This window comes from Dermacentor andersoni, chromosome 3 (genome assembly GCF_023375885.2).
Source record: "Dermacentor andersoni chromosome 3, qqDerAnde1_hic_scaffold, whole genome shotgun sequence".
Classification (NCBI taxonomy): Eukaryota; Metazoa; Arthropoda; class Arachnida; order Ixodida; family Ixodidae; genus Dermacentor; species Dermacentor andersoni.
In genome coordinates, this window is record NC_092816.1 from 44628838 (window position 1) to 44654973 (window position 26136).

At 44.5% G+C, this 26136-nt stretch overlaps 1 protein-coding gene and 1 long non-coding RNA gene across 2 annotated transcripts in view; one reads left to right on the plus strand and one right to left on the minus strand.

Annotated features, from left to right (window-relative positions):
- Nucleotides 1-1849: 1849 nt before the first annotated feature.
- On the minus strand, nt 1850-12833 carry LOC129381354 (uncharacterized). Its single transcript, XR_008609550.1, has 2 exons — nt 12753-12833; nt 1850-2066 (listed from the first exon to the last, which is right to left on the minus strand). It is a non-coding gene; the product is annotated as an uncharacterized lncRNA (long non-coding RNA).
- rdgB (retinal degeneration B) overlaps nt 6904-26136 on the plus strand; it is a 58617-nt gene continuing 39384 nt past the window's right edge. The window contains exons 1-5 of the mRNA XM_050166736.2: nt 6904-7284; nt 13891-14023; nt 15729-15932; nt 17732-17992; nt 18806-19011. Of these exons, the coding sequence (XP_050022693.1) occupies nt 7207-7284; nt 13891-14023; nt 15729-15932; nt 17732-17992; nt 18806-19011 (882 nt within the window). The 5' untranslated portion in view covers nt 6904-7206. The remainder of the gene's footprint in view (nt 7285-13890; nt 14024-15728; nt 15933-17731; nt 17993-18805; nt 19012-26136) is intronic.

The window sequence follows — 26136 nt, forward strand, 5'->3', positions numbered from 1 at the left end:
TCGTCGTGGAAACCTCCGTGTCTCATAAACTTATATGGCCGACAGCACACCACTGCAAACGTTGCGCTGAACCCTTTGTTCGGCAATTTCGCGACACAGTCGGATAAGTTGCGTATATATAATGCCGGCTGGGGCTGCAGGACGTCGCAATAAACATTATACGTAACGAGTTTTAAATAGCAACTTCGATACCGGAAACGGAGAACATTGGCTCCTGGCGTGAGAGGACGCCTTGTTTTTTTTTTTTCCTGGGACTTGGGACAGCAAAGGATAGGATAACTGTTTTTCTGGCACTGAGATCTCATTTGCCGAAACAAAAGCCGATCGCGCGGGCGGGTGGAAAGCACGCAGAATTGGGGCATCGCGTGCTCTACCACGTGAACGAAGGAGGATTTTTCTTTGTTACCTTCTTATCTACAGCGCCCCGTGCTACGCGGCATGGTGGGTTTCCGAACGATTAGATTTCCCTGGGATCATCCGCTGCAGTTGGATGCGATTGGAGATGCGCAGTATCCGAGGCGAATCGAATAGATACGCGTCGGTGACCCGGAACATATGCCTACGTACGTTCTCTCCACCCCTCTTTCTTCCTCCCGCTATCTATCTGTCTATACCCTTCAAAGAAAGAAAACAAGAACTTGCGGTTTCTGATCGAGCCAAAGTTAGTTGACGTTTCGTAACTTATGCGTCAACTAACGAAACGTTGAGACTAGCTTTTGAGGAATATATGAACAAGACGTCAGCTAACTTTCGACTTGGCCAGTTACCACAATATTTTCTTCTTCTTCCTGTCCTTTCTTCTTCTTATATTTTTTTAATATGACACCTTCCCAGACGAGAGGTCGTCGAACTTACGGCCCTTTCGTGCAGGCGAGTGTTATGGGCGGTCGTTCTCTGTAATGTGATCACTCGAAATTCGTGCTCACTTCTGGAATAAGTCTTGTGTACAGCAGTGAAGTGGAAGACGATTCATATATTCTTAGGACAAGCAGGAGTCAAAAGCGAAATGAAGATATCAAGTAATGTTTTCTTTTTACTTTCCTTTGCTTCTGCCCCCCTTCTTCTACGAGGTCTTGTTCTCTCTTCTCCCCTTCTCTAGCAGAGTAGCTTGTAGGCGCGAATACTTCTACAACGGCCAACCTCTCTGTTTTTAAATAAAGAGCCATCTCTCTCTGCCTCCCTACATCAAGTTGAAACACGGGAATAACCGGAGTTCTGTCGCGCCAAGCTTGTTTTCCATTACTGCTGCCCCTACAGAAAGAAGCTCGCTTTCGGAATGAGAAAATTCTTAATAGCTTCAATGTACGTGAATCTTTTACTGGGTATATTTTAGAGAAACGATTCCCACATTCGAAAAGAACGGCAGCCGAGAACAGTTTGAGTGGCATATGCGCCACCCTGGGTGGCGCATACAAAGAACTGGCACTGGGTGGCGCAACTGTGGGTGGCGTATCCGCGTTCGTTTGAGAAGCACCTTCGAGTATATAGAAAGGCGGCCGCTGACACAATTGCATGCGGCGTGGTTTGAAAACTTGGGCATATTGATATATATACACAAACGCCTGTACTGTTCTAATTTTTTCCAAGCCTAATTGTTGGAAACACGAATCCTCAGCTCAGCTTTCCATCGTTCCAAACCGCTGCGCGAACACTTCAACTAAGTTCTCGCACTTCGCCAGTTCGTATCCGAATCGACCTGTTCGCGTTTCATTTGTTCACAACAGTGTCCTTGAATGTGACACCGCGTGCGGCCGCTGGAACATCGTGAGTATGCCCAACTGGCAAGTGGATGACGAGCTGGAACGCAGTGACGGAAGAAATACTCGAAAGGCTCTTCACACAAGCAAGAGAAAGAGAAAAAAAAACTTTATTGATCAGTTAATCGGAGTTATGGCAGGTTTGGGTGGCGCCCCCAGTCCAGTACTCCACTGGCTCTTGCGGCTCGCTGAGCTTGGTCCAGGAGGGCCAATTGGCTCCCCTCATCCTCGCTTGCGAGTAGTGCCTCCCACTTCCGTACGAAGTCCGTGACGCTTAGAAAAGGTTAAGTGTCGGTCGGTCCACCAGTGCTGCGGGATCAAGAGACACCGTGATCGAGTCTACACAACCAGTCGATCGAGAATGTTGCGCGCGTGGCGATACCCGGCCCTGCGGTGAGGGCGCCGTAGAGAGCTCGAACGCCGTCGTCTCGGACTGTGCAAAGTGCTACACAAGCAACACTGCGTGTGACAAAGCTTGTGCTTTTGGAAAGAGTCATAATAGTGAGAGCGTGCCGACGTCGACGCCAGCCGACCGAGTTGGCTCATTGGCCATGGCGTTCCTCTGGTGATGGAACACGAGGTCGTGCGCTCTTGTACCGAGGTTCTACCAAGGAAGTTTAAAAAAATGGACCTCCTTAGGTTCTACTCGCGGCGAGCATCAGACGACGATGACGACACGTTCAATCGAAGAGAGGTATACAGGCAAATGTTTTAAAACGCAAGTCCCGTACAGGCGCCCAAATCTTTAGCTGGTGTGCGGGAGCAGCGACTTTTCCGGGCGTTAGCGCCGTATGACGGGGCGAGGCTGGAAACAGTCTGAGGCTAAGCGCATGCGGCCAAAGCGCGCTCAGCTGGGCCCATCGTCTGCTAGGCTGTTTCCAGCCTCGACCCGTCATACGGCGCTGACGCCCGGAAAAGTCGCTGCTCCCGCACACCAGCTAAAGATTTGGGCGCCTGTACGTAGCCATCTCGAAAAGCACGTTTTTCTTTTCATTGTACAGTAAACTGATTTGACACGTGGCCGGAAGATTATTGGAGGCCTACAGGCTCACTATTGCTGCTGTCACGATGCTTGCGAAAGCGTCTCTAAATTTGGAAAGTCTTATGCGGAGATCTTGTGCGAAGTGAGACTACGTTGGAGATGGGGATCGCGAACCTATGGCGTGTACAACAGACTACAAAGCAGCCGCTTACGGCCTAAGTGTACACCCGCATACAAACCCTACTGCTACTATGTCAGTAAATTACAGCGTCTCTAATGGCTCCCAGTCAGACAAGGCGGTATTATAGCATATATAGGCCGCTAACGTGCGGCATCGTACGCGTGTCTATAGGCTGCATCTTATGGAGGTTGTAACCGCGTATAGATTAAATACTGATGTGTTATAGAATGCGCGGTTGTAAAAACACAAATGTGGTCACATTCGGGGTCAAGCAGAGCGTGGTCTGCTCTCTCGTCGTTCGCCAAGCACGCCGTGTTTTCCGGGGCATATGCATCAAAGAGGAAACGGGCGTAACTCTATGAGCGGTTCGTAAAGACATGCGATTTACCGCGGCCTCCCACATATTTCGCAGCCGCATTAAACTAAACAATTTGCTAGAGCTAAACGACTCGGTTTACGCGCACTATGTATACGTAGAAGGCGAATTTGTGTTGCAGGCGATGCTGTTTCCTGTATATACTGTTTAACTTGCGTTCGCAGGGTTGCACTTCAAATGGGATGTTTTCCCCATAGCATCGTCAAAACGAAATAACATTAATGAAAGAGCGTGCAGGCCTTCTGAAACCGAGATTCTGTCCTGATGACGCCAGTTATAAGTATTATTCAGCAACTGTTCTATCTGTAATATCCGCGCGCCGTGACTGAGTTGGCGGATTCGGCCCTGAAGTGGCTTGCGTCGCGAATGTGCGTTAACGCGTCGCTGTAGCTTGTATGCAACTTGGCTATGTGCAGAGCGTCTTCTTCGCCATCTTCGAGGCACGATGCATTCTTGAACTGATCGAGAGATAAAAAATAGCACTGTCTGGCTGCTGCCGATAATATGCAAGTAAGCCACTGGCATATAGGACCGATCGCTGCATTCCGCGGCGTGCCCACGTGGTGGTTGCCATGGCGACACGAAGGAAGGTGCACGTGCACCTGGACGAAAGGAACATGGGGGTGCCGTTGTGTTTCAACGCTCATGAGGGATGATGGCAGCAGCGCTCCTTAATTTCGTCTCTCTTTCTTCATGGAAGGCTCCTCAACCAATAGCGCCGACGAATCAACTGCGCAACAAAAATATTGCTGCTAGCGTATATATATATTTACTTAAGGTTTTCGGCTGGTGGACCAGCCTTGGTCAGAGTACAATATATAAACGCCTTGCCAAGAGTAACAGGGCATACGAACGCATCCGCAATGAAAAGCAGTACAGCTAAACATCATGTCACAGGGAGCTATCTTCAGACACCCATTTGATGCATAATTGCGCGACAATATCGGTATAATATTTATTTGTTTTGATTGATTGATTGATTGATTGATTGATTGATTGATTGATTGATTGATTGATTGATTGATTGATTGATTGATTGATTGATTGATTGATTGATTGATTGATTGATTGATTGATTGATTGATGCATCCACCGACCGATTAGTTGGTTGGTTGGTTGGTTGATTGATTAAGTTTAACACCCAGGAGTGACACATGGACTATGATCGATAAGTGCCGTAGAGAAGAAATGCAAATCAATTTGGAGTTTATTAACGCAAACCTAATATTCCTACAGGAGCGTTTTTGTATTCCGCCCGCGTTGGCATGCAGTTTCTGCAATTGGCCAGTCAAGCGCGCGACTTCGTGCTGGTCAGTAGAATAAAGGATTTTCGATCAGTTAAACACTGATCGAAAAAGTTTCGTACAGAAAAAAAAAACTTTGGCACTAAATGTTTTCTTACGGTGTCCCTTCAAGTCGCCATATTTTGATCATTTCTTGAAGAAACGTTCAGCCCACGCTTTCCTCAATGAACTGCGCGCGCGAACTAAAGAAATACCATGTTCATTCATCGTCCGTGTTCACAAGGAACAATTCGACAGTCCAGTTGATTCTCCCTAAAGCAGTGTGCTGCATTGAATGCAGGACTGATTTTGGACATTAGCAGTTAGCACAAAAGCGGTAGAAAAAAAGAAAAGAAGAAGCGAGTAATGAGTGTGCCGAGGGAAGCGAGTTGATGGGAGAGGGAAGAATGACGTTGACGACTGAGTGCACGACCGCCTGTGTACACGCTGACGTTGCGATACGGTTCTGCCGACGCGCAGGCACTGCACGGAATGCAAGCACGCGTAATCCGGGCTCCAGCCGACGACTGTCGATGGCGAGGACACTCGATGAGAGAGAGATAAAAAAAAAGAAGAAAGAAGCAGCTCGCGTCGACGCACGCTCAGTCGTACGCTTACTTCGATGACGATGCGCAGCGCGTACACCGTGCGACGAACCGTTAGCGCAATGCGCTTTGGAAAGGTAGCTTTTCTGTTGGGCACGCGTGCTCTGCAACGAAGCCGTCTTTTCTCGCCGAAGCCTCTTTGACGCAGGCGCCTAGCTCTCTCTGCCTCTCTCTCGTTGCTACTTTATTGCATTCGGGAGTGCTGCAGCGGCTTCCAACAATTCCCTTTCTCGGCGCCCCGCTCTTTCTCGTAGTTTCTTCGGCAGTTTGGCGTATCACAGTGCCTAATGATGGATCAACTCTTGCCGGAGCCGTATGCATTGTGTCTCCATCTTCCCTCACCGGTGATTGAAACCTAACAGTTCCTGCCGAGAGGGCACGCGATCCCCGTTTCTATCTTCCGTGGCAGAGAAGGGCTTCACCGCGGTCAAACAGGATTTGGCGTTCCGACCCGCACGCCGTTAGATCGCTTTTTACGTTGCGTGTTTGTGCACAAGACGCCTCTTTGTCCCCTTAAATTAGTGAAGTTCTATGCCGACCTGACGAGAGGCAAGAAACGTGCAACATCGTGATGGTACATTCACTTACGATGAACGTGTTTGTATATTAAAACAAATGGGACGAATAGCAGCGCGGTGTATTCATTTTTTTTTAGCTGAAGAAGGAAACTGGACTCGACAAGAATGTATATAGAGGTTAACTCGAGACAGAGTTCTATAGAGACATGCATTTTTTTTATTAAGTCATGGTGTGGCTGTCACCGTACTTAACGGTGAAGTATTATTATTATTATTATTATTTACAAAAATAAAGCTAAAGCTGCAAAATTACGCATTTCGCTTATTTGATACAACGATATTCAGCTGTTCGCTGCTTTCGGTCATGCACTCCAGTGCAATAATTTTTTTCTTTTAGCCTCAGGTGTCATAAAGTATGGGAAACCACTCAAAGCCCTGACGGAAACATCACTTAAATTTTTAAAGAAATATTCCACAGTATGGAGTCCTTTACCAGCTTATATGCGCTGAATCTTTGGATCGAGGCAAAGAGGAATAGGATTGATTGCATTTCTCTAAGGAGCGGTGAATTGACTTCTGAAAGGACTCTTCTACGTTTTCAATCGCTCCTGCTTTATGTCCTTCTGTGTCTCCGGCAGTGCTTTACCGATGCGTGGCTGGCCTTCCTGGAATTAATCAAGAGAAGCAGGTGCGCGTACGTGCTTGAAAAGGAGGATATGATGCCGAATAGGTCAAAAGCCTGTGACGTCCGCGCCAACCCCGCCGCCTCTCCTTTGTGCTCTTCACTTTTCTGGCGGCTTTCGAAAATGTCAGGCGTGTGCTTATATACTGACAACATATTTTTCTCTCTTGCTTCGACCAAAACCAACTTAAAGTGCCTTTCTTTTTGCCTCGCTAATACTGTTCTGCGTCCTCTTCCAACGGAAGCATGTGAGGAGAAAGAGCAACCGCACGAAAATGGAGGGCGAGCGCCTGGTGTTGTTCACGGCAGATGAGAGATAGGGCAAACGAAAACTGGGACGGCACACGATCTGAAACAAACACATCGAAGCACACCAGCGGGCCGCCGTTGCGGCGGCCACCTTTTAGCCGGGAATCCGGACCCACGTCACGCACTACGCTTCGATGACGTCGTCTTTTTTTTTTACGACGGTGGCTCCATCATGCGGGGCCTTCTGTAAACAGATGTCGCAGCCATCGCAGCAGCAGCAGCAGTGGCTGCGAGCAGCCAAACAAGCTACGGCGCTAATCGCGCAAGCCAGTCTGTGTAGTACGCTGGCTTGTCGGATCGCTGTGCGGGGGGATGCCGCGACCGTCGTCCGTGTAGTATTGGCAGCATCGTCGGGTCGTCCGGCCAGCAGCGACGGATATGGGCGGCCCGCTGCGCAAGCCGGAGATAGTTCGCGGGTTCCAGAGACCGCCTGAACTGCTGGACCCGTGAGAGAAAGCGCCCTTTTGATTTCGGGCGCCGCTCGACACCGTCGGCAGTCGAGCGCGGCCCAACATGTTGCTCAAAGAATACAGGATCCCGCTGCCCTTGTCGGTCGAGGAGTACCGGGTGGCGCAGCTCTACATGATCGCCGTGAGTAGATTGCTTCCATCGCCTCTCACCTACCCACCGCCGCTCGGCGTGCGCGCGATGCGACAGGTTGAGATCCCTGCGCCGATGTCCGCGCCGGAGACACCGACTGCAGTATATCGGGCGCCTCATGGCTTTCGCGGTGGTCGCCTAGCTACGGCAGCGATAGGTGCGGTACTACGTACTACTAGCCGCGATCTCCGATGTGGAGGCCGGCGGCCTCCCGTCGCTACGATGCGTTTCGTTGGCGAATACGACCGGCGTTGATAGAACAAGGTGCGCATTTGACCGAGTGCGTGCCTGAAACGAAAGTGTGTGCCAGGTTTCGTTATCGCCTTCGCCGATTAGTCGCTTCTCTCTGTGCCAGCCCCACATGAGCGATCTCGTTCGCTGACTTCATTATGTAACCCCTGCCGTCAGGCTCCGACAGAGGTGTCGAAGGACACGGAGGTGCCTTTTCGGTTCGATGCAGTGAGTCGTAACCGCCGCGATGAGTGGATAGTGAGCTCGTACGGACGGCTCCGCGCTTCGGTGAACTCCGCTCGAGCTGTCAAACCGTCGGGAGCTCCGAGAGTTGCGGAGCGGCATTTCCTCTCAGCTTCAACGAATAATGTATTCCCGGCGATAATGCAGTGACATTTCGACGTCTCTCTACCCCTCGTTCAGTAATTTCTTAAAACTAAAATTGTAAGCGCATACCGTGTACGTGACGCACTTAGCTGTTGAATTTTTGCAAGCGTTTGCGCTTATATCTGCCGCATGCTGACGACATAAAAAAGAAAGAAAAAAAAAGAAAGAGGCGTGCTTACGTGATGCAGGACTGCTAGCTGAACGCGCGGCGCGTGGTCTTGTGTGTTTGCATGCGTGCAAATATTCTCAAATATATATATATATATATATATATATATATATATATATATATATATATATATATATATCACCATTGTCAATTATATTTACGAGATGGTTCCTATTCTTTCCCTTTTCTGACTGTCCAATCTGTAGTGCAAGTCTTGTTAGAATAGAATAGAATTTCGAGGCCTTGACCTTGGCTACGTATTAAAGCTATGAGAACACAATCGCTCAGTTTGTCGCGGGCATCCGTAGAAAGCGCCCAAGGACCCAAGTAGCAACAGCAACAGGAGTGTTTAAAAAAGGAATCTCGTTTGTTGCAGAGTGACTTGTAAAGAACAAGGCCTGTTCCTTGCCAAGTGGGCCGAGATAATCTAAACATGGGAATCTTTTGGACCCATGCTGAATCCCACAGAAGGCGGCCTGGCCATGCCGAGAAAGATTTATTTATCCTTTCTTTTTTGTTTGCATGTGTCCATGCGGCTGGAGCTGGTGAAACGCTTCAGAAATCGAGGAAGTTTACTGTGGAGCAAAAGAGAGCGCTGGCACTGTTTGGACGTCGTATATAAACAGGCGTATTTTTGGAATGCGAGGTGGTGAGGTCACCCAGCTCATCGTGGCATACATGCTTTCTTTCGGAAACATCATTCGGCCTTACAAGAGCAAACTATGTGCATTCTCATGTTAGCTAGCAGTATATTTTCAGGTTTGTATTAGGTTGCTTATAAATGAATGGGCATTGGAGGTCTGCTGTATGGCTAACACCTTGGCTGATACAGACACACTTGAGAGAAATTGCACAATTTCCAACATGTGTAATGTGGATTGCTGTTGCTTACAAAATGCCTTATTTGGTTTAGTTTACTTTTCCACCTCCCTCATGATTCCTACAATTAACACATGGCCCTCAATCCCCAGCAGCTGCAGAGCACCTGACCAAGGCAGCGGTCAAACCTGTAACGCACTGGAGGGTGCTAAGAAACTCTGGATCCGGACAGGCCACCAATGGATACTGACCCTGTCAACCTTTAACACCAGAACTCTGTCGAATGAGGCTAGCTTAGCAGGACTCTTTGAGGAAGTATAAGACATTGTTTGAGATATCATCGTCCTTAGTGAGATTAGAACTGGAGAGGCTTATACAGTGCTGACTAACGGCCGTATCCTCTGCTATAGAGGTCTCCGACAAGAAGCAATATGGGGTAGGATTCCAAATCCATAAGGGCATAGCGGTCAACATTGACGAATTCTACAGCATTTGTGAGAGGGTAGTAGTGGTCGTAGTCAAACTTAATAAGAGGTATAGCTTAAAGGTAGTATAGGCCTATGCTCCAACGTCCCGTCATGATGATGATGAAGTAGATCAGGTTTATGAAGATGTTGAATTAGCGATGAGAAAAGTGCAAACTCAGTATACTGCAGTAATGGGTGACTTCAATGCAAAAGGGGGGGAAAAGCAGGCTGGTGAACAAGGGATTGGCAACTATGGAATCAGTTCTAGGAACACTAGAGGAGAGATGCTGGTAGAATTTGCAGAAAGGAATAAGCTGTGAATAATGAGCACCTTTTTCAGGAAGCATAGTAACAGAAAATGGACCTGGAAAAGCCCTAATGGTGAAACAAGAAATGAAATTGATTCCATACTTTCTGCCGATTCCAGCATAATGCAGGATGTAGAAGTGTTAGGTAGGGTAAAGTGCAGTGATCATAGGTTAGTGGGGGCTAGGAATCACCTCCATTATAAGAGAGAAAGTGTTAAATTGGTCAAGAAGAAACAGGCCAACCTAGATGCAGTAAGGGTACAAGCAGACAAATTCAGGCTGGTGTGTGCAAACAAATATGCAGCCTCAGAACAGAGAGGTGAAGATGACATAGAGGTAATGAATGAAACTGTAACTAGGTTGGCTTCAGAGGCAGCAGTTGAAGTGGGAGGCAAGGCACCAAGGCAACCAGTAGGCAAGCCCTCCCAAGTAACTAAGGACCTAATAAAGAAATGACAAAGAATGAAAGTGTCCAACTGAAGAGATCAGATAGAATTTGCGGAACTATTAAAACTGATCAACAAGGTGAAATTAAGTGATATTCAAAACTATAACGTGAGAAAGACTGAAGAAGCCGTAAAAATGGACGCAGCCTGAAATCAGTGAGAAGGAAACTTGGCGTAGGACAAACCAAGATGTATGCACTGAAAGATAAGCAGGGTAATATCATCAGCAATCTCGAAGATATAGTAAAAGCAGCGGAAAAATTCTATACTGACCTGTACAGTACCCAGAGGAGTCCGGATACCTCAATTAGAAGCAGTAAGGAACAGGATACAGAATATCCTCCTATAGCTAGGGATGAGGTCAGAAGGGCCTTGCAAGACATGAAACAAGAAAGAGCGGCAGGAGAAGATGGAATAACAGTCAGTTTAAACAAATATGGAGGAGACATAATGCTTGGAAAACTGGCGGCTCCTTATTCGAAGTGTCTATCGACTGCAGAGGTTCCAGAAAACTGGAAGAATGCAAACATTATACTAATCCACAATAAGGGAAACGTTAAAGAAATGAAAAGTTATAGGCCCATTAGCTTCCTCCCAGTATTATATGATATACTTACCAAAATAATCTCCAATAGAATAAGGCAACACTGGACTTTAGTCAACCAAGGGGACGGGCTGGCTTCAGGAAGGGATACTCTACAATGGATCACATCCACGTGATCAATCAGGTAATCGAGAAATCCGCAGAGTACAATCAGCCTCTCTATATAGCTTTCATAGATTACAAAAATGCATTTGATTCAGTCGAGATACAAGGAGTCACAGAGGCATTACGTAATCAAGAAGTACAGACCGCTTACGTAAATACCTTGGAAAATATCTACAGAGGTTCCGCACCTACCTTGATTCTACGCATGAAAAGCAGGAACGTACCTATAATGGAAGGCGTCAGATAGGGAGACGCAATCTCTCCAATGCTATTCAATGCGCGCTTGGAAGAAGCATTCAAGCTATTAAACTGGGAAGGCTTAGGAGTAAGGATAGACGGCGAATATCTGAGCAACCTTCGGTTTGCCAATGACATTGTTCTATTTAGCAACAATGCAGACAAATTACAACAAATGATTGACGACCTTAACAGAGAGAGTGTGAGAGTGGGGTTTAAGCTTAATATTTGGAAGACAAAGATAATGATGAATAGCCAGGCAAAGGAACAAGAGTTCAAGATCGCCAGTCAGCCTCTAGAGTCTGAAGGAGTTTGTTTACCTAGGTCAATTAATAACAGGGAACCCCGATCATGAGAAGGAAATTCATAGTGAAGAATAAAAATGGGTTTGATCATATACGGCAGACATTGTCAGCTCCTGACTGGAAGCTTACCATTGTCATTGAAAAGGAAGGTGTACAATCAGTGCATTTTACCAGTGCTGGCATATGGGGCAGAAGCTTGGAGACTGACAAAGAAGCTTGAGAACAGGTTAAGGACCACGCAAAGAGTGATGGAACGAAGAATGCTAGGCATAACATTAAGAGACAGAAAGAGAGCAATTGGAATCAGAGAGCAAACAGGTACAGCCAATATTCTAATTGGCATTAAGAGAAAAAAATTGAGCTGCGCAGGTCATGTAATGCGCAGATTAGATAACCAGTGGACGATTAGGGTTACAGAATGGTTGCCAAGAGAAGGGAAGTGCAGTCGAGGACGGCAGAAAGAAGACCAGGTGGGGCGATGAAATTAGGAAATTCACAGGCGCTAGTTGGAATTGGTTGGTGCAGGACAGGGGTAATTGGAGATAGCAGGGGGATGCCTTCATCCTGCAGTGGACGTAAAATAGGCTGATGATGATAATGATGACTTTCCCACTATTGACAAAAAAAAGGCGGCGTTGAACGCATAACACATTTTACCACTAATATTTTTGTCAGTTGGTTCGCAGTCTTATGGAAAAGCCGGTAAAGAACACGACCTAAATACTACACCATGTTACAGAATACTTAACTTTGTTTCTGTTGGAATTTATGTATTGGTAGAAAAAGCACTTGCTACGCAGGGTGGCTAGTTGGTCTGATTTGGCGGGAAGTGGGCTGAGTAATTTTCTCGGTGTAACGGTGTTGTCAACTGGAATAGGAAATTCACTGTATCTTCAACTGGACGAATATGGCATATTAGGAGGCCAATTAGAGGGGCTAGTTGGTTCATGTTAATTTGATCATGGGCTGACTTGAAGAGAGAACACCAATAACAGAGACAGAAACACAAGTGTATAGGATAAAACACAAGTGGTGTCATATACTGCACACTGTGACGCTGAACTAGTCTGAATATCTCAAGTGATTATTCACCAAAAATTAAATTGCTACAATGGGAAATGAGCGAATTGGACAACACTGGAGTGAACCATTTGGATTAACTTTTTTTACAGCCCCCGCTCAAGGCGTTCTAATTCATTGAACAAGTTTAATTCATCTATGTACAAAAATTGTCTCTGCAATACAAGTTACAGTTATACGAACCTTCTCCTCTTCATGATATATTTTGCATCATTCAGTCTGTTCAATTTTTGCCTCTACAAACGTTTGCTTTCCCAAGTATGTGTACAAAGGCAGTAACCGTGACTAAACTATGACTCACCATGGCCTTAATGGTCGCCAGCCACCATGCTGAGTTTGAGTTGGAATGATCGTTTGACTGCTTTGTACTCAGGGCTACAGCTGTGGCCAGAAGCCAGTCATGTGGCGGGGTATTGTTCACTTAGAGCCCACAGCTATTTCCTGACAGTACAATGTCCCAGAATAACCTCATCATCACTAGCCTGGCATATTCATTATGCTTGTACAACCTTCACTATATCTTATGTGAAAGCATAGCAGAAGGTAGCGTATGTTCCTTTTTTCTTTATGCACTTAGGGGTCTGCACGCTTTTGAGCTCTGCGAAGTATATGTCTTTACATGCACTTGTTCACTATCTTTATAACTTTTCTTAGTGATAAGCAAGCTGCTATGTGTACACTTTACTCAAGTTAACTTGGACACTGATAGTTCGAGTGTTAGTGTAATCTGCAAGTACGCTGATATGTCTGGTAACTTAATGAATAGCAGCTGGTACTGTTTAAGATAGATTAAGATGTAATATTTTTATGTGCTGGAATTTCATTTCTTCTGTCAACATTGCATGTTGGTTATTTGCACATACTATTCAGAGATTGTGACCTTAGTGGCTGCGGCGTTCTTTTGTTGAGCATGAGGTTACGAGTTCGATTCCCGGCCACAGCAGCTGCATTTCGATGAGGGCAAAGTATGTGTGCCACCGTTTCATGGCAGCACAAGGTGCCATATTCTAGAGGAGTACTTGCTTCAAGCACGTTTATTCAGGTGCCTGAGGCTGGTGAAATCGACAACAGCGCTGTCATTGAAAACGTCACTGTGGTCTAAAAACAATATTTCTTTTAGTCTCCGCTGTACCAAACTTGTTGCTTCTAGTGCTCTACATCCAAAAGTAAATCAACCTGAATAAAGCATGTAGGTATGTACCCCACGAATGGTGCGTGCTCGCAGCGAGCTAAAAGAAAAAAAAAAAAAAAAAACTTGCAACCCTCAGTTTGCCGTGATAGGCAAGTTTTTACTGATATAAATTTGCAAGTTGGCAAGTAGGTAAAGAGCTTAGACAACCATAAACCTACATCAAACATAATCAAAAGCATCTATCAGAGTCGTAGGTAAATTGTCAAATGGGTAATTGCTTGCATTCTTGGTGTATTTTGACGTGCAGAAAAAGAGTCGCGAAGAAAGCAAAGGAGTCGGCAGCGGTGTTGAAATCATGGTGAATGAGCCATACACTGATGGACCAGGAGGCTCAGGGCAATACACCCACAAGATTTACCATATTGGAAGCCACTTGCCTGGTAAGTCATCATGTCGTGCCTTCTTCTGTGTATGTACTTGTGTTCTTTGTGTGGGAAGCAGTCGTCAGATGATTTCCCTCTATTCAGTCCAAGGTTGTACTGTGATTTTGATGTGGTGGTGGCGGATTGTAGCTACAGGTGGATTTAAATTGGTGACTGAGGCTGGCAATTGCTTTGCCTGAGCATCTCTTGCAATGTAACTGGGGTCTTAAAAGGTTATGAATGCAAGCTAGTTGGTACAAATCCATCTGTGAAAAACAGCATGAAATAAACATGAACTAGGGAGGAACACATTACAAGCTCTGACTGCCACCTGCTTAGGTTTATTGTGCTCATATATGACATTACATATCATAAAGGCATATTTGTGTATGAGCACAATAAACCCAAGTAGTTGACAGTCAGCGCTTGTCCTGTGTTGCTCCCTTGTCCGTGTTTATTTTGTGCTGGTTTTCACTTTATTTTGTGCTGGTTTTCACTCATGGTCACTGGGGTATGTCATCAATGCTACCACATGTCCAGCAGGTCAGTGTCTCTTATTAAAATGCAAGGGAAGCTTCGTGGCAGATTATAATTGACCTATCTGAAAACCTATGTTCTAAGCATTTATGCAGAAGGCCTTTTTCTGTGGATACGCAAGAAGAGGGTCCCTTCTATCACACTAACTTGGGCATGACCACAGAAAGAGTTTAATATCTCCTGTCTTGTTACATGAGATGTGCAGTGGAGAATAGGTAGACCTTTAATACAGAGGCTGTCTTCTTGTACTTGCCTTTGCCTTATTATAGTTCTTTGTCCTTCACTGACACTTTCTGATTTTCACCAGTGCACATGCTGCCTCTAAGTTGCTTTTGTGGTGCTCACAACTAATTGATGAGTGATTCTGGTGCAATAGGAGTGCCACTGTATTTGAGAAATAATGGAATGATTGTGAAAGAGGTAGTAACTCGGAGCTTGAGTGCTTTTGGATTCCATTTGCTACTCGTAACATACCCAGGTGCTCTGTCCATGGAGGTGAAAATTCTGTCAGCTTCCTGAGGAAATGGGTTGGTCTGAAGTTTAAAGTAAACAAGCCATTTTTGGATGCAGAATTAAGCACGTTCATAAGATCTCTCCATTTTCCCTTGCCTTTGCATTGGTGCATATGGTCTCGCCCAACTGCTGTTGGGTTGCTGATGATGAAGCATGTTGGAAACCATATGGTGACACACTTCGTAGCCTAGTAGCCACATATCAGTGCGTGCACGTTTACTATGCAGTATGCTTTCTACAGTAATTTTCATTTCAAGTTGCTGATGTTGCTTTTTTCTCAATGATATTGACAATCCTATGACTGACATGCTGAAAAACAGGGCTGACAACTTGATTAAAACTTTGCTTTAATTGGGCTAGTGAGTTAATTTTGTAGGTACAGGCAGGACTGCACGCAGAAAGCATGGACAAGAAAGGAACGCGTAGTACAGGATGGGTGCAGGAGGGCTGCTCTGGCCTATACAGATGACTGGACAACATCAATTAAGGCAGACTGTGTCATGTGTTTTACGTTGACATTTGTTGTTATGCTGTTGTCTGCGTGGTCTTTAGAATGTCGACCTTGAGTCGACTACTCCAACTTCATCTGCTCGTGCACTTGTTCACCACTGTCTTGATTTCTTATTGTGTGCACACTTTTCGTTCTAACCACATGGTGTGGCTTCTTTTGCAGGCTGGTTCAAGGCTCTGCTTCCGAAATCAGCCCTGACTGTGGAAGAGGAAGCATGGAATGCATACCCCTACACCAAGACTCGCTACACGTGCCCATTCATTGAGCGCTTCTACCTTGAAATTGAGACCAAGTACTTTGCTGATGCTGGTGAACAGGAAAATGTGTTTGAGTTGTCTGGAGCAGAACTACGCAACTTGCAAGTTGGTGAGTGGCTGACCGACGTCTTGGAAATTTTTTTTGTGTATTTACATTTTATGGTGGGCTTTGAGCGCTGCATAAAATTCAGTATGAACATTTTATGCTACTTTCCCCTTCTCATAAACATAAAAAATTCTTCAAAAGTCGGCTGGGCCGCAATGTTTCACAAACTGTGGTTGGCTGGTCTACAGAAGTCCATACTGAGAGGTTTTTTATGGAGGTACCCAAAGGATGATGTATGGGGATGTGCCCTGGGAGCATATTGTAGATGAGCATCCTGTATTTAAGTGTGCTAAATGTTTGGTGAGGCTTTTTTGAGGATCTATCTGTGTAGCATGGGAAGGCACTGAGGACAGGCACTGCTCACAATGTACTAGCTTGCCAGCAGTTAGCTTGTTTCTGCTCCATGTTGACACTGTTGTTTGAATGCGAGCATTGTGCACAGGACGTATGTAAAAGCTGGCAACTTCAGGCATCGGGCATAGCTCTTTCTATATGTATCAAGCACAGTGCCCCTATGCTACCATCATCCTTGGTTGAGTGTGGTCCAATTAGTCTTGTCTGTAACGAAAGCATTCCATGTGATGCTCTAGTACAGAGGACGTGAATATTATAATTCACTCAGAAGCTTCACTACCGGTTGGCACATTTCAGATAGTATATTAAACACTCATTGGAACAGTACTTGACTCAAATGCAGCGATTTGATATAGGACACAGCATTCCCATCTTACAACAACCCAGTTACTGTTGTAACTGTACTCAGTTGTTTTTAAAAAGAACAGCAATGGTTAGGCAGTCATGATAGCTTTACGGGAAGAACTTAGCATAATAGGCAGAAATTATATGTTCATTTTATTATCAGGTTTTAATGTTCACAATTTTGTTATTTACCAACTTTCCAGTTCTGCACTTTGTGCAAAGAAAGCTTGCTTGTTTTTTTTTTTTTTTTTGCTGTAGTAATAAGTGCTGGGTTTCTTGGATGGTGTAACAATATTGTATTAATGTCAGTATAATATGTATCATATACTCATGCACAGCTGTATGTAGCTAATACATTTCTCAAATTTTTCGGCTGTGCACTTGGCTGTTTTTTTTTTTTTGCTCTACCTTCATATTGTTGCAAGATTGTATGTGCTTACTTAATTCTATGCCCCCCTTACTCAATGCCTCATGTAGGGTCCTTGTAAGGTATTTTACAAATAAATAAATAAAAAGTTTTGTTCATTACACATGGCCATGAAAATTTTGGAGATGGTCACCTCCCAAGTTGGCAAAGTAATTGACTGAAGGATGTTTGTTTGTTTGTTTATTGACTTGCTTCATTTGTTTGTTTATTTATTTATATTCCTCCCGGGCTTCATATGCCAAGGCCGCTATCTTGTATGCATTCGAAAAGCTGATGTCCGGTTTCGCCTCACGCGATTGGTCTAGGCCGCAATATCGGCGTGGCCTGGGCAATCGCATGAGATGAAACTGGACGTCGGCTTTTCAAACGCGTACGAAATAGCGGCCCAGTATTGAATGAGAAGGTTACAAAGAATGATTAAAATGCAGTCGCATTCATACAAATTATAAATGCAAAGAAAGTTGTGGTTATGCAGTGGCTAATAAACTAGTACATTATAATAATTATTGGCCTTACTCTTACGTACCACAGAGTAATTACAATCACTAACACATAAATGAAGGAAAAAAAAAGTAGTGAATTATAGCAGGATTAGTGACTGGTGATGTGACGCAGCAAGCAGGGAATATCTGGGCTTCTACAAACTTTCAAAACAAAAAAATTTGTGATGCTGCAGACCTTATCGACGTGGTTAAGGACCAACTGACCGGCTCAGACTATGTGCGTGAGGAGGACCCAAAGCTGTACATCTCGGCCAAGACGTCACGAGGTCCCCTGGACGATGACTGGATTCAGGCCTATCTTGACCACCGGCAGCTGGGGACGCCGGCGCCTCCACCTGGCGATGGGACCATCATGTGTGCCTACAAGCTCTGCCGGGTGGAATTCCGCTACTGGGGCATGCAAAGCAAGATTGAAAAGTTCATCCACGACGTAGGTCAGTGCCCATTGTAGTTGCTGCAGTGTTACTTTTACAGATGACAAACTGGAAAGTTAGAGCAAGCACTGAAGGATGTTTCATCACTTTTGAATGGATGGATGAAATGTGACGAAGTAGAAGCATATTGTGCTACTTCTGGGATGGGCAATGAATCCATGAAACGGTTGGCACTGTACACCTCATCACGTACACACACACACACAAAAAAAAAAGGGCAGATGTGGGGAAAGAAAGAGAGAAGAGGGAGTGTGAAAGAACTTGAGAAACAAGTTAGGGAGATCTGTGCAATTATTAACAGCTATACATCATAGGCAAAGAACAACCTCCAGTATAATTTAAAACTCTTTCACCTTATTGATAGTTTACAACTGCCTCTTGCACCGTGCCACAGTGTGGTGAGTGACAGTGGTGCATTTGTTTACCTTCGCTAAAGAAGTCCGTGGCAGTAATGCGACTATAAGGGTGAGCTAGGTGGCGGGAGTTTTGGATGCAAACAGTGCTAAAAATAGAGATGCAAAACACAAACGGGTTGCAGCGCGGTACCTTGTATCCTATTGTTCTGTGTGCTGTTTTTATAACTCTGCTTGCTTCCACAATCTATGGCATTATGCTAGGCCCTTGCTATTTGCGATGCAAGAAACCTGTGAGGACAACAGTCCCGTGAGGTGTGAGGGGCTTTGGGGCACAAACAGAAAGTCAGTACAATGGTGCCAAGCGCAGTATGAATGGCTACTTACTGTGAAACACCTAACCCAAATGTCCACAAGCATCACGTGACATGGCACCTATGTATTCACTTCCGTGCTGCAGCACTGCGAAAGACGATGCTGCGGGCTCACCGGCAGGCGTGGGCCTGGCAGGACGAGTGGGTAGGGCTCACTATGGAGGACATCCGGCAGATTGAGCGCGAGACCCAGGAAGCCCTGGCGCGCAAGATGGCCGCCGACCAGGTCAGCGAGGAAGGGGATGAGGACGAGGCCCTGGCCCACTCCTGCTCGGCTGCCTCCATGTCCAAGGTGGGCGCTGCCTCCTCCTGAGGTGGAAAACATGCACCGCTGCTGCCCCCGCACTCCAGCTGCCATCACCCTTCCTCCCCAAACCCACCTCTCCGCACTCACCCTTACTCAGGCCTGCTGAGTGCCAAAAGCGCCAACGTTAACGGAATGGCAAATTTGTTGCAAGTGTTGTGTGGAAACTACTGTTTCTGTTGTTCTGGATGGTTTAGTGGTGCGCCTTTCGTCTTTTCAAACTGACCCATCGGTTCCACGAGCTTGGGCCAGTGGATACAAACAGGCTGAAGAGGAGGAATTCGCCCCACATGCTCGGTCAAGGGTTAGGTCTCTCAAGACCGCTACAATAAAGTTGTGCATTTTGTAACTGTACCTAGTAGCCCACATTTCATTTCAGCTCACTGAAGACACTGGAAACCAAGGCAAAACCAACTATGTGGTAACATTGTTTAAGTAAAGAATACAACTAGAGTACTGTTACTGTTGGAATTCCTATCGAAATCTTATATAACACTGAATATGTTAGCCAGCAGAATCATTGCTCGAACATGGAACGCAATCTTCAGTGGTAAAACGGTTCTGCCGTTCAAAACACGATGCTCTTTGAATGTAAGTGCGATTTGGCTAAGATGAGGCTCAGCTGTGTAAGCTTCTAACAGATTCTTTTGTGCTTTGTGTGAACAGGGAATGCATGTTGGCTCTGAAGACTTCATTCTCATTGCAAGATGGGGTTAGTGACTGCAGTATTGTCCTTTCTGGGAACCGTTGAGGGTTTGCTGATGATGTTTGGTCATGGTTAAGGGCAACAACGTTCTCCAGTAAAAATAGTGGTGGCCGTTTCTGATGAAAATGTGTAGTATATATGCAATGCATGGCTTCGATGTCCCTGCGGCAGCTAACACAAAGCCACGGTAAGGTTCAACCTGATCACCTCACTGCATAGAGGTTGCATCTAGCATGGTTCTTGTTATACTACTTCAGTTCTAAACAAGTGACGCATGTCAGGTAGAACTGCAGCTCAGAATTATTCTGACCGACACCACCTCTGCCGCACAAGATCTGACCACTTTGAGCCCTAGCACAACATGTTTGGGCTGAATTTGCCTACCCTGGTCTGACAGAAGCAAGGTATTCAGTAAGCACAACTTCTCCTTTGTTTTGCTGGTCCCATCCGATTGTGCTGCATGTTTTTGGTTGTTTAGGCATGATTGGGCATTTTTATCATTCACTGCCCAAGACACAGGGACACTTTTGATCATGGTAAGTCCCGATTGGGCTTGATAGCAATTGTTAATGCCTGTGTGACACCAATATTATTCTCCGTGGCAGGTTTGTGCAGAGTGCACTGCTGTTGTGAAAAAGTTCACTTTGGCGTAGATAACTATTTCTGGCTCTTTTTACATACCATGATTTCATGCATACAACTCGCGCCTGCACAGTAATCTGACCTCATGTTGCAACTTTCAGAAATTGGAAGGAAATGTGCATGTAAACCATCGTAAATAACTGCATACAACATTGTTGACGTCTTTATGAAAGTGATCTGGAACTATCGTTAGCACAAATCAAAGCTCTAGAAACAAGCTTGTTTCATACATTTAGTCGTCACGGTTTTCACAGCCGCTTTCTGTTGAGCATGCTGCAGCTTAACAGCAGCGTGGAGCATTTATACAAATTTTGCACTTATTTTGTGGAGTCGAAGCAAAAAAATGAATGGTGCACTTTTGTAACGCTGCACCTAAAGATAAAATTTTCATATCACGCCCATCTCCACTTTGTACTTATAATTTATGAATATTTTATGCTGATTATAGACACATAAGTACAGCACTCTGTAGGGTGCAGTTTCTTTGCATTAGCCGTCCCCTTGCCTTAGCATTCCCGACTGCGAGACCCTTCTTTTACTGTGTTTGTTTTGATATACGAGACATTTGTGCTGTCTCATCTTCCTTTGCTTGTTTTTTTGTTTGTTTGTTTGTTTGTTTCTGTTTTCTAGTCTTAAGGGGATAGACTGATTTTTCAGCTCCTGTGTTTGCTGAATGTAAATTCATGATTACATGCATTGGAACGATTCATGCCCTATCACAGTCTAGCTTAGGTTTGTGTATTGTCAATGAAGGGTTTATTCTTCACCACATTATCATGTTTTCCTAGAAGAGCTTGTTTTAATTTACTTATCTGCGAAGTCCTCAAACTCACTTTGAATCATCTTGAAATTCCTAGAACTTGTTCCAGCTTACTTATCTCAAATTCCCAGAACTCGTTGGTGTTTGACCTGGCTAGCTAGAAATAGCTAGCTTACACATATTGGAATGCTTAAGGTGAATAAAAAGGCAGTTCAGAGATTCATGTAGGTGCTGCGGCATTAATTGCTTGATGTCTGTATTTTTGTTAATGCGAGGTTGCAAACAATTCGTCTAAAAATGTTTCAAATCTTGGAATTTTCAGTGCCCTTATTCAAGTTGGAGCTGTAATCATAATTGTTACACCATTTGTAGTAAGCCTTATGGTTTCATTTGTTTGTTTGTTTTAATGTGAAAGATGCTTGTTTTCACCACCATTTTCTGCCACTTGTGACCACGTATACGTATGACCAGGTATTTAAGTGTGAAAGGTCATGGTTAGTCATTTTTTTCCCAGGTTGTAATTCAGCAAAAAGTATGGTTGTGTATAAGGGGTCTTTTCCTTCCCTGTTTTATATGTTGCGTGCAATATGTAAAGGTTCTTGCATTCTTTTTATTTTGCATTGTTTTCTATGGCTCCAAATTGTATAAACCGACTACCAGATCCTCGTCTTCTTTCTTTGTCTTGACATTTCTTGGGGATGACTTGAGACTATGGGAGAGTCATCATTAACCTTAACTCCTCTTTGGACTGTTTCATTTGTTCCTGTACCTTTCCTGTAGTGCTGCGTTGGCACAGGGTACTCTCAGGGTATCAGCTGTGGTTGTTTTCCACTATGATGCCTCCCCCCCCCCTTTCTTCTTTCTCTAATTTGGAGTGTTGTCACTGCAGCCTATATTTTATTTTTTAGAATTTTGTTAGCTGCTATTGGTAAAGCAGCTCGCTGTGTACTTGTAATGTTACTACTTCTATGAAAGTGTGTTCCTAAACATAGTTTTATGTTGTGATACCAGCCCAAAATTTGTGTCCACTGTAGTATTCATATTTTTTTTTATTACACACACTTTGCAGCACCACATATTCTTTAGCTGCACTAGACTTTTATACTTTGTTCCTGCGTACTGTTGAGTGTCATTTTTAAAGTTATTTCCTTCATTCTCGTGTTACATTTAAGTTGCTGGCAATGCGAAAAGGGCTCTGGTGTGTTGATCCACTTGGCTTTCCACAAATTCCCAATAATATTGTCGCTCTTCCTTGCACCTTGTGCAGCTCTACGCTGTGAAGTCCCTACTGCTTACGTCCTTGGTGTGAGGCTGGGCTCTCCCTAGTATTGCTGCATAATATTGTATGACATGTCCTGGTACATTGGGCAAAGTGAAAACAGGCATAAAGAGCATGGGAAGCAAGTACTGTTCGGGAAAGTAGTTCGAAGATTGCGGGAGCCGGGCAAACGTTGAATTTTCTCAGACCACAGGCGCACATCCTGTAATTATACAAATAGCTCAAGGGTGTAGGGTTGTCGAGTGACACAAACGGATAGAAAACCAAACGCGCATGAGCACTCTAAGCACATCCGTTTGTTTTTTGCACATCTGTCTGTTATGCTAGCACTGTCTTTAAGAAGGCACGTCTCAGAAGGGCTCCGTTATAGAAGGGCTCCATATTGTTTGTAATGTCCATTCGCTCATCTGACGGTCATGTTCATAGATAAAAGATTTTCCACCAGATTTAGGTACATCTGTGGAAAGGGATTTTTAAAATTGTCACCCAGCAGACAGTAGCATGTAGCACGAAGCTACAGAGGAAGCCCACGTGGGCTTTTCAGAAGAAAAAAAAGCATTGCATTTGAAGAAAATTTCCTCTTGGCTTTTGACGCATCTTACGTCTTGCGAATTTCCACACAACTAATTTGTCATATCCATTGTTCTTGTGCTTTGAAATATTTATTTGACCTTGCTCCATGACCTGCTAACCTCCTGGTTAGCTCAGATGGTAGAGCAACCACCGCAAAAAGGTGCTTGTCTTGGGTTTGATGCTCGAACCAGGACGCAGTGTTCTTGTGCTGCAAAGCTTTCTTTCTGATTCTGAGAAGCCTGTGTTGTAGCTTAAATCTACTGTAGGGGGGATGACAGTTTTCCCCATTAACCCATTAATGAATCTTCTTCCATCTTATGGATTTTTGCAGAACTGATTTGCCAGTTTCTTATACATGTGTTGTATCTGATTGTTCATGGTCTTCTATCAGGTCTAGGTACAAGCCGTGATTTTTAATATACATATTATATCATGTTATCAGGGTTACCGTCATCACCTCAATGAACTTACTTAGCTTCAGCCCTGTGTGTTTGTGTAGGCTTCCAGAAAGTTAACTTCATTTGTGGCTCCCATGGTCTGCCACCATCCATGATTCTGCAGTCGGCAAAAAAAAAATAGTACACGTGTGGGGACTCTATGTTTGCATTAAAGCATGACTCGTGAGTAATCTGTTTTGGCCAGCTGCGTGTTCTATGGAATTCTGCATTCTGGTGGCTCTCTGAATGTTGTGGCATGTTTCTGGCATGTGGCATGTGTGGAATGTTGTGGTGTTTCTCCTAACACCCTTTAGTGTTATGAGTAAAGCCTTTTCTTTTTCTGCGTTAGGTTTAAATTGTCATAAGCTAGTGAAATGTTCGTGCCGTTAGGTGTATCTTTTTCTTTGTTCTTTGTTTATCCTGCCTTGCTTTTCTAGAGAACTCCTTTGAAATCTTTTTCTCTGGTGCAGTTACTTAACTAATCATTTGCAACTTGTAAAATGTATTTGCTGTGATTTTCCTCTTCCTGCTTGTAGCTGCATCACTGAAGATCTGTGCCACCTCCTAACACAGCAGACAGTGCAGATGATGGGCTGAGACAAACAAAACACATATGTTGTCAACTAATTGTTTTGTTTAACACTAGTATTGCAATGCATATAACATTAAAAGAACAAGCCTCCTTCGAGCAAAGCATGACGAGGCACTCTAGAGTAAGAACAGAATTCTGTGTGACTCACTTGGCTTGGCTGAACAGCAATGGAAATTCTCATAAAGCAAGTACAGTCTGTCTTTTGCAGTTAGCTGAGCGATTGACTTAGGATCTGTCATGCTCTTTGTTATGGATTGCCTGTGTACGTATCTCTTGAAGCATGTCACGTGCTTACAGGGCTATGTACTGAATTTTGCGTAAATAGGAGTTGTAGGTGTATACATGACTCTCCTGGCCGAGCCATTGCCTTATTCGTGCTCATATTTTGCACATAAGTGGCATTTTGATGTGAATGTACTATGACAGTGTTGGCTGCATTACTTGCCTGCTTCATACAGAATAAGTAAGAAGTGAGCATTACGTGCAGGCATTCCCAGCAGAAAGGGCAGAATTTGTGCAAGCGGAGCGGTAAGGCCATCGGTCATTGTTAGGACTAAGCTATGGTTCATCAAGACATGTGCCTAGTTTTGCCATTACAATGACGCAAAGCACCATTGTTCCATACCTGCAAAGCCTGCACGTTTTTGTCTGGCATCACTGCAGGTGAGGCGTACTACCTGCCGTAGTGGCTTAGTGACTATGGCCTGTCGATGATTACAATATCATCAATTTTTATTCCTGGTTGGGGTGACTACATTCAGATGGAGGTGAAATGCAAGAACGCTCGTGTACTTAGATTTAGGTGTGCGTTCAGGAACCCCAGCTGGTCGAAATTAATCCAGAGCCTCCCACCATGGCATCTGTCATATCCCATGTGTTTCTATGAGCACTAGGCCCTTTAATTTTGAATTTTGGTGACGCATATTTAATTCTTATTCTGCCTAAAAAAAGCACCTCAATGTGGTACTAAAACGCGTACACCATCAGATTTGGTCGTTGCATAGAGAATGAATAAGTGAGTTAGCTGGAACAAAAGCCTTTTCAGGGCTTTTTGTCCGTGCCCCTAAGCATCTCGGTAATGTGCACTACTTTTGAATATGATGATTGCTTGATAGCACATGTATATTGTTTCTCCTTTGTTCCGTCTGCACTGTTCACTATGTGGAGTGTAAAGCAGCAGTCCAAACCTGTACCTTTTTGGTACCTTTGCCAAAGACTACTGTATCTTATTCTAGAAGCGGGAGGGTGAACCTTAGTTGCCTTTTTTTTTAACTTAAAAGATAAATGAAAAAAAAGGTGCGTTATTGCCCCACTGTACGTCGCACCACCCCACATTGGCTAATGTTGTTTTGCAGCATAATTGCTGTGGAAAACTCTATGGGTGTGCACATGTTTTGATGCTGAACAGATGGCTTTGTCATTATCCTGAAATTCTGGCCCTATCTTTCCTTTTCCCCTTCGCTCTCCCCCCTCTCCCTACTTTCTTTTTCTGCACATATTTTGAACATTGCTCACTACTGCAGTAGACATTTGGATCTGCTGTCCTACAGCGCTATTCTAAATGTTTATAACTTGTGCGCCTACTTTTTAGGTAGAAGATATATGGACACATACTTACATTTCGCACACTTTTGTGGCAATACCTTGTTTTGGAGATTCATTCCTTTCTCGATTTTCTTTCTCTTTGTGTTTTAGGGCAAACTGTCTATACACGTGAGGCTTGATGCAGCCCCATATTTTAAGTCAATATAAAAGAGAAGTTGAAAAACATGCAAATAAAATTGGTTCTGTTCAGAATGTGTTGTTAGGAGTGTCATTTCTTTTCCTTCTTTTGCATGAAAGAAAGGAACGCTTCGTCTACTTCCTTGTATGTGACGGTACGTGGAATAGCATCGCTTGTTATTTTTTTTTTATCTACAACTAGTATGTGCAATTTCTTCAACACTTAAAAAGGTAGGTGAGTTCAGGCAGATGTCCCTTTCTTATTTTTCATTGTTTGTGTGAGTGACAGACAAAGCATGAAGGAATGATTGATGAAGGGGAAGGAGGGTAGAAGTGTCTCTGCGACACTCACGCCTCATTTGGTGAAAAGTCAAACGAGGCTCGCTGTCAAATGATCTGTTT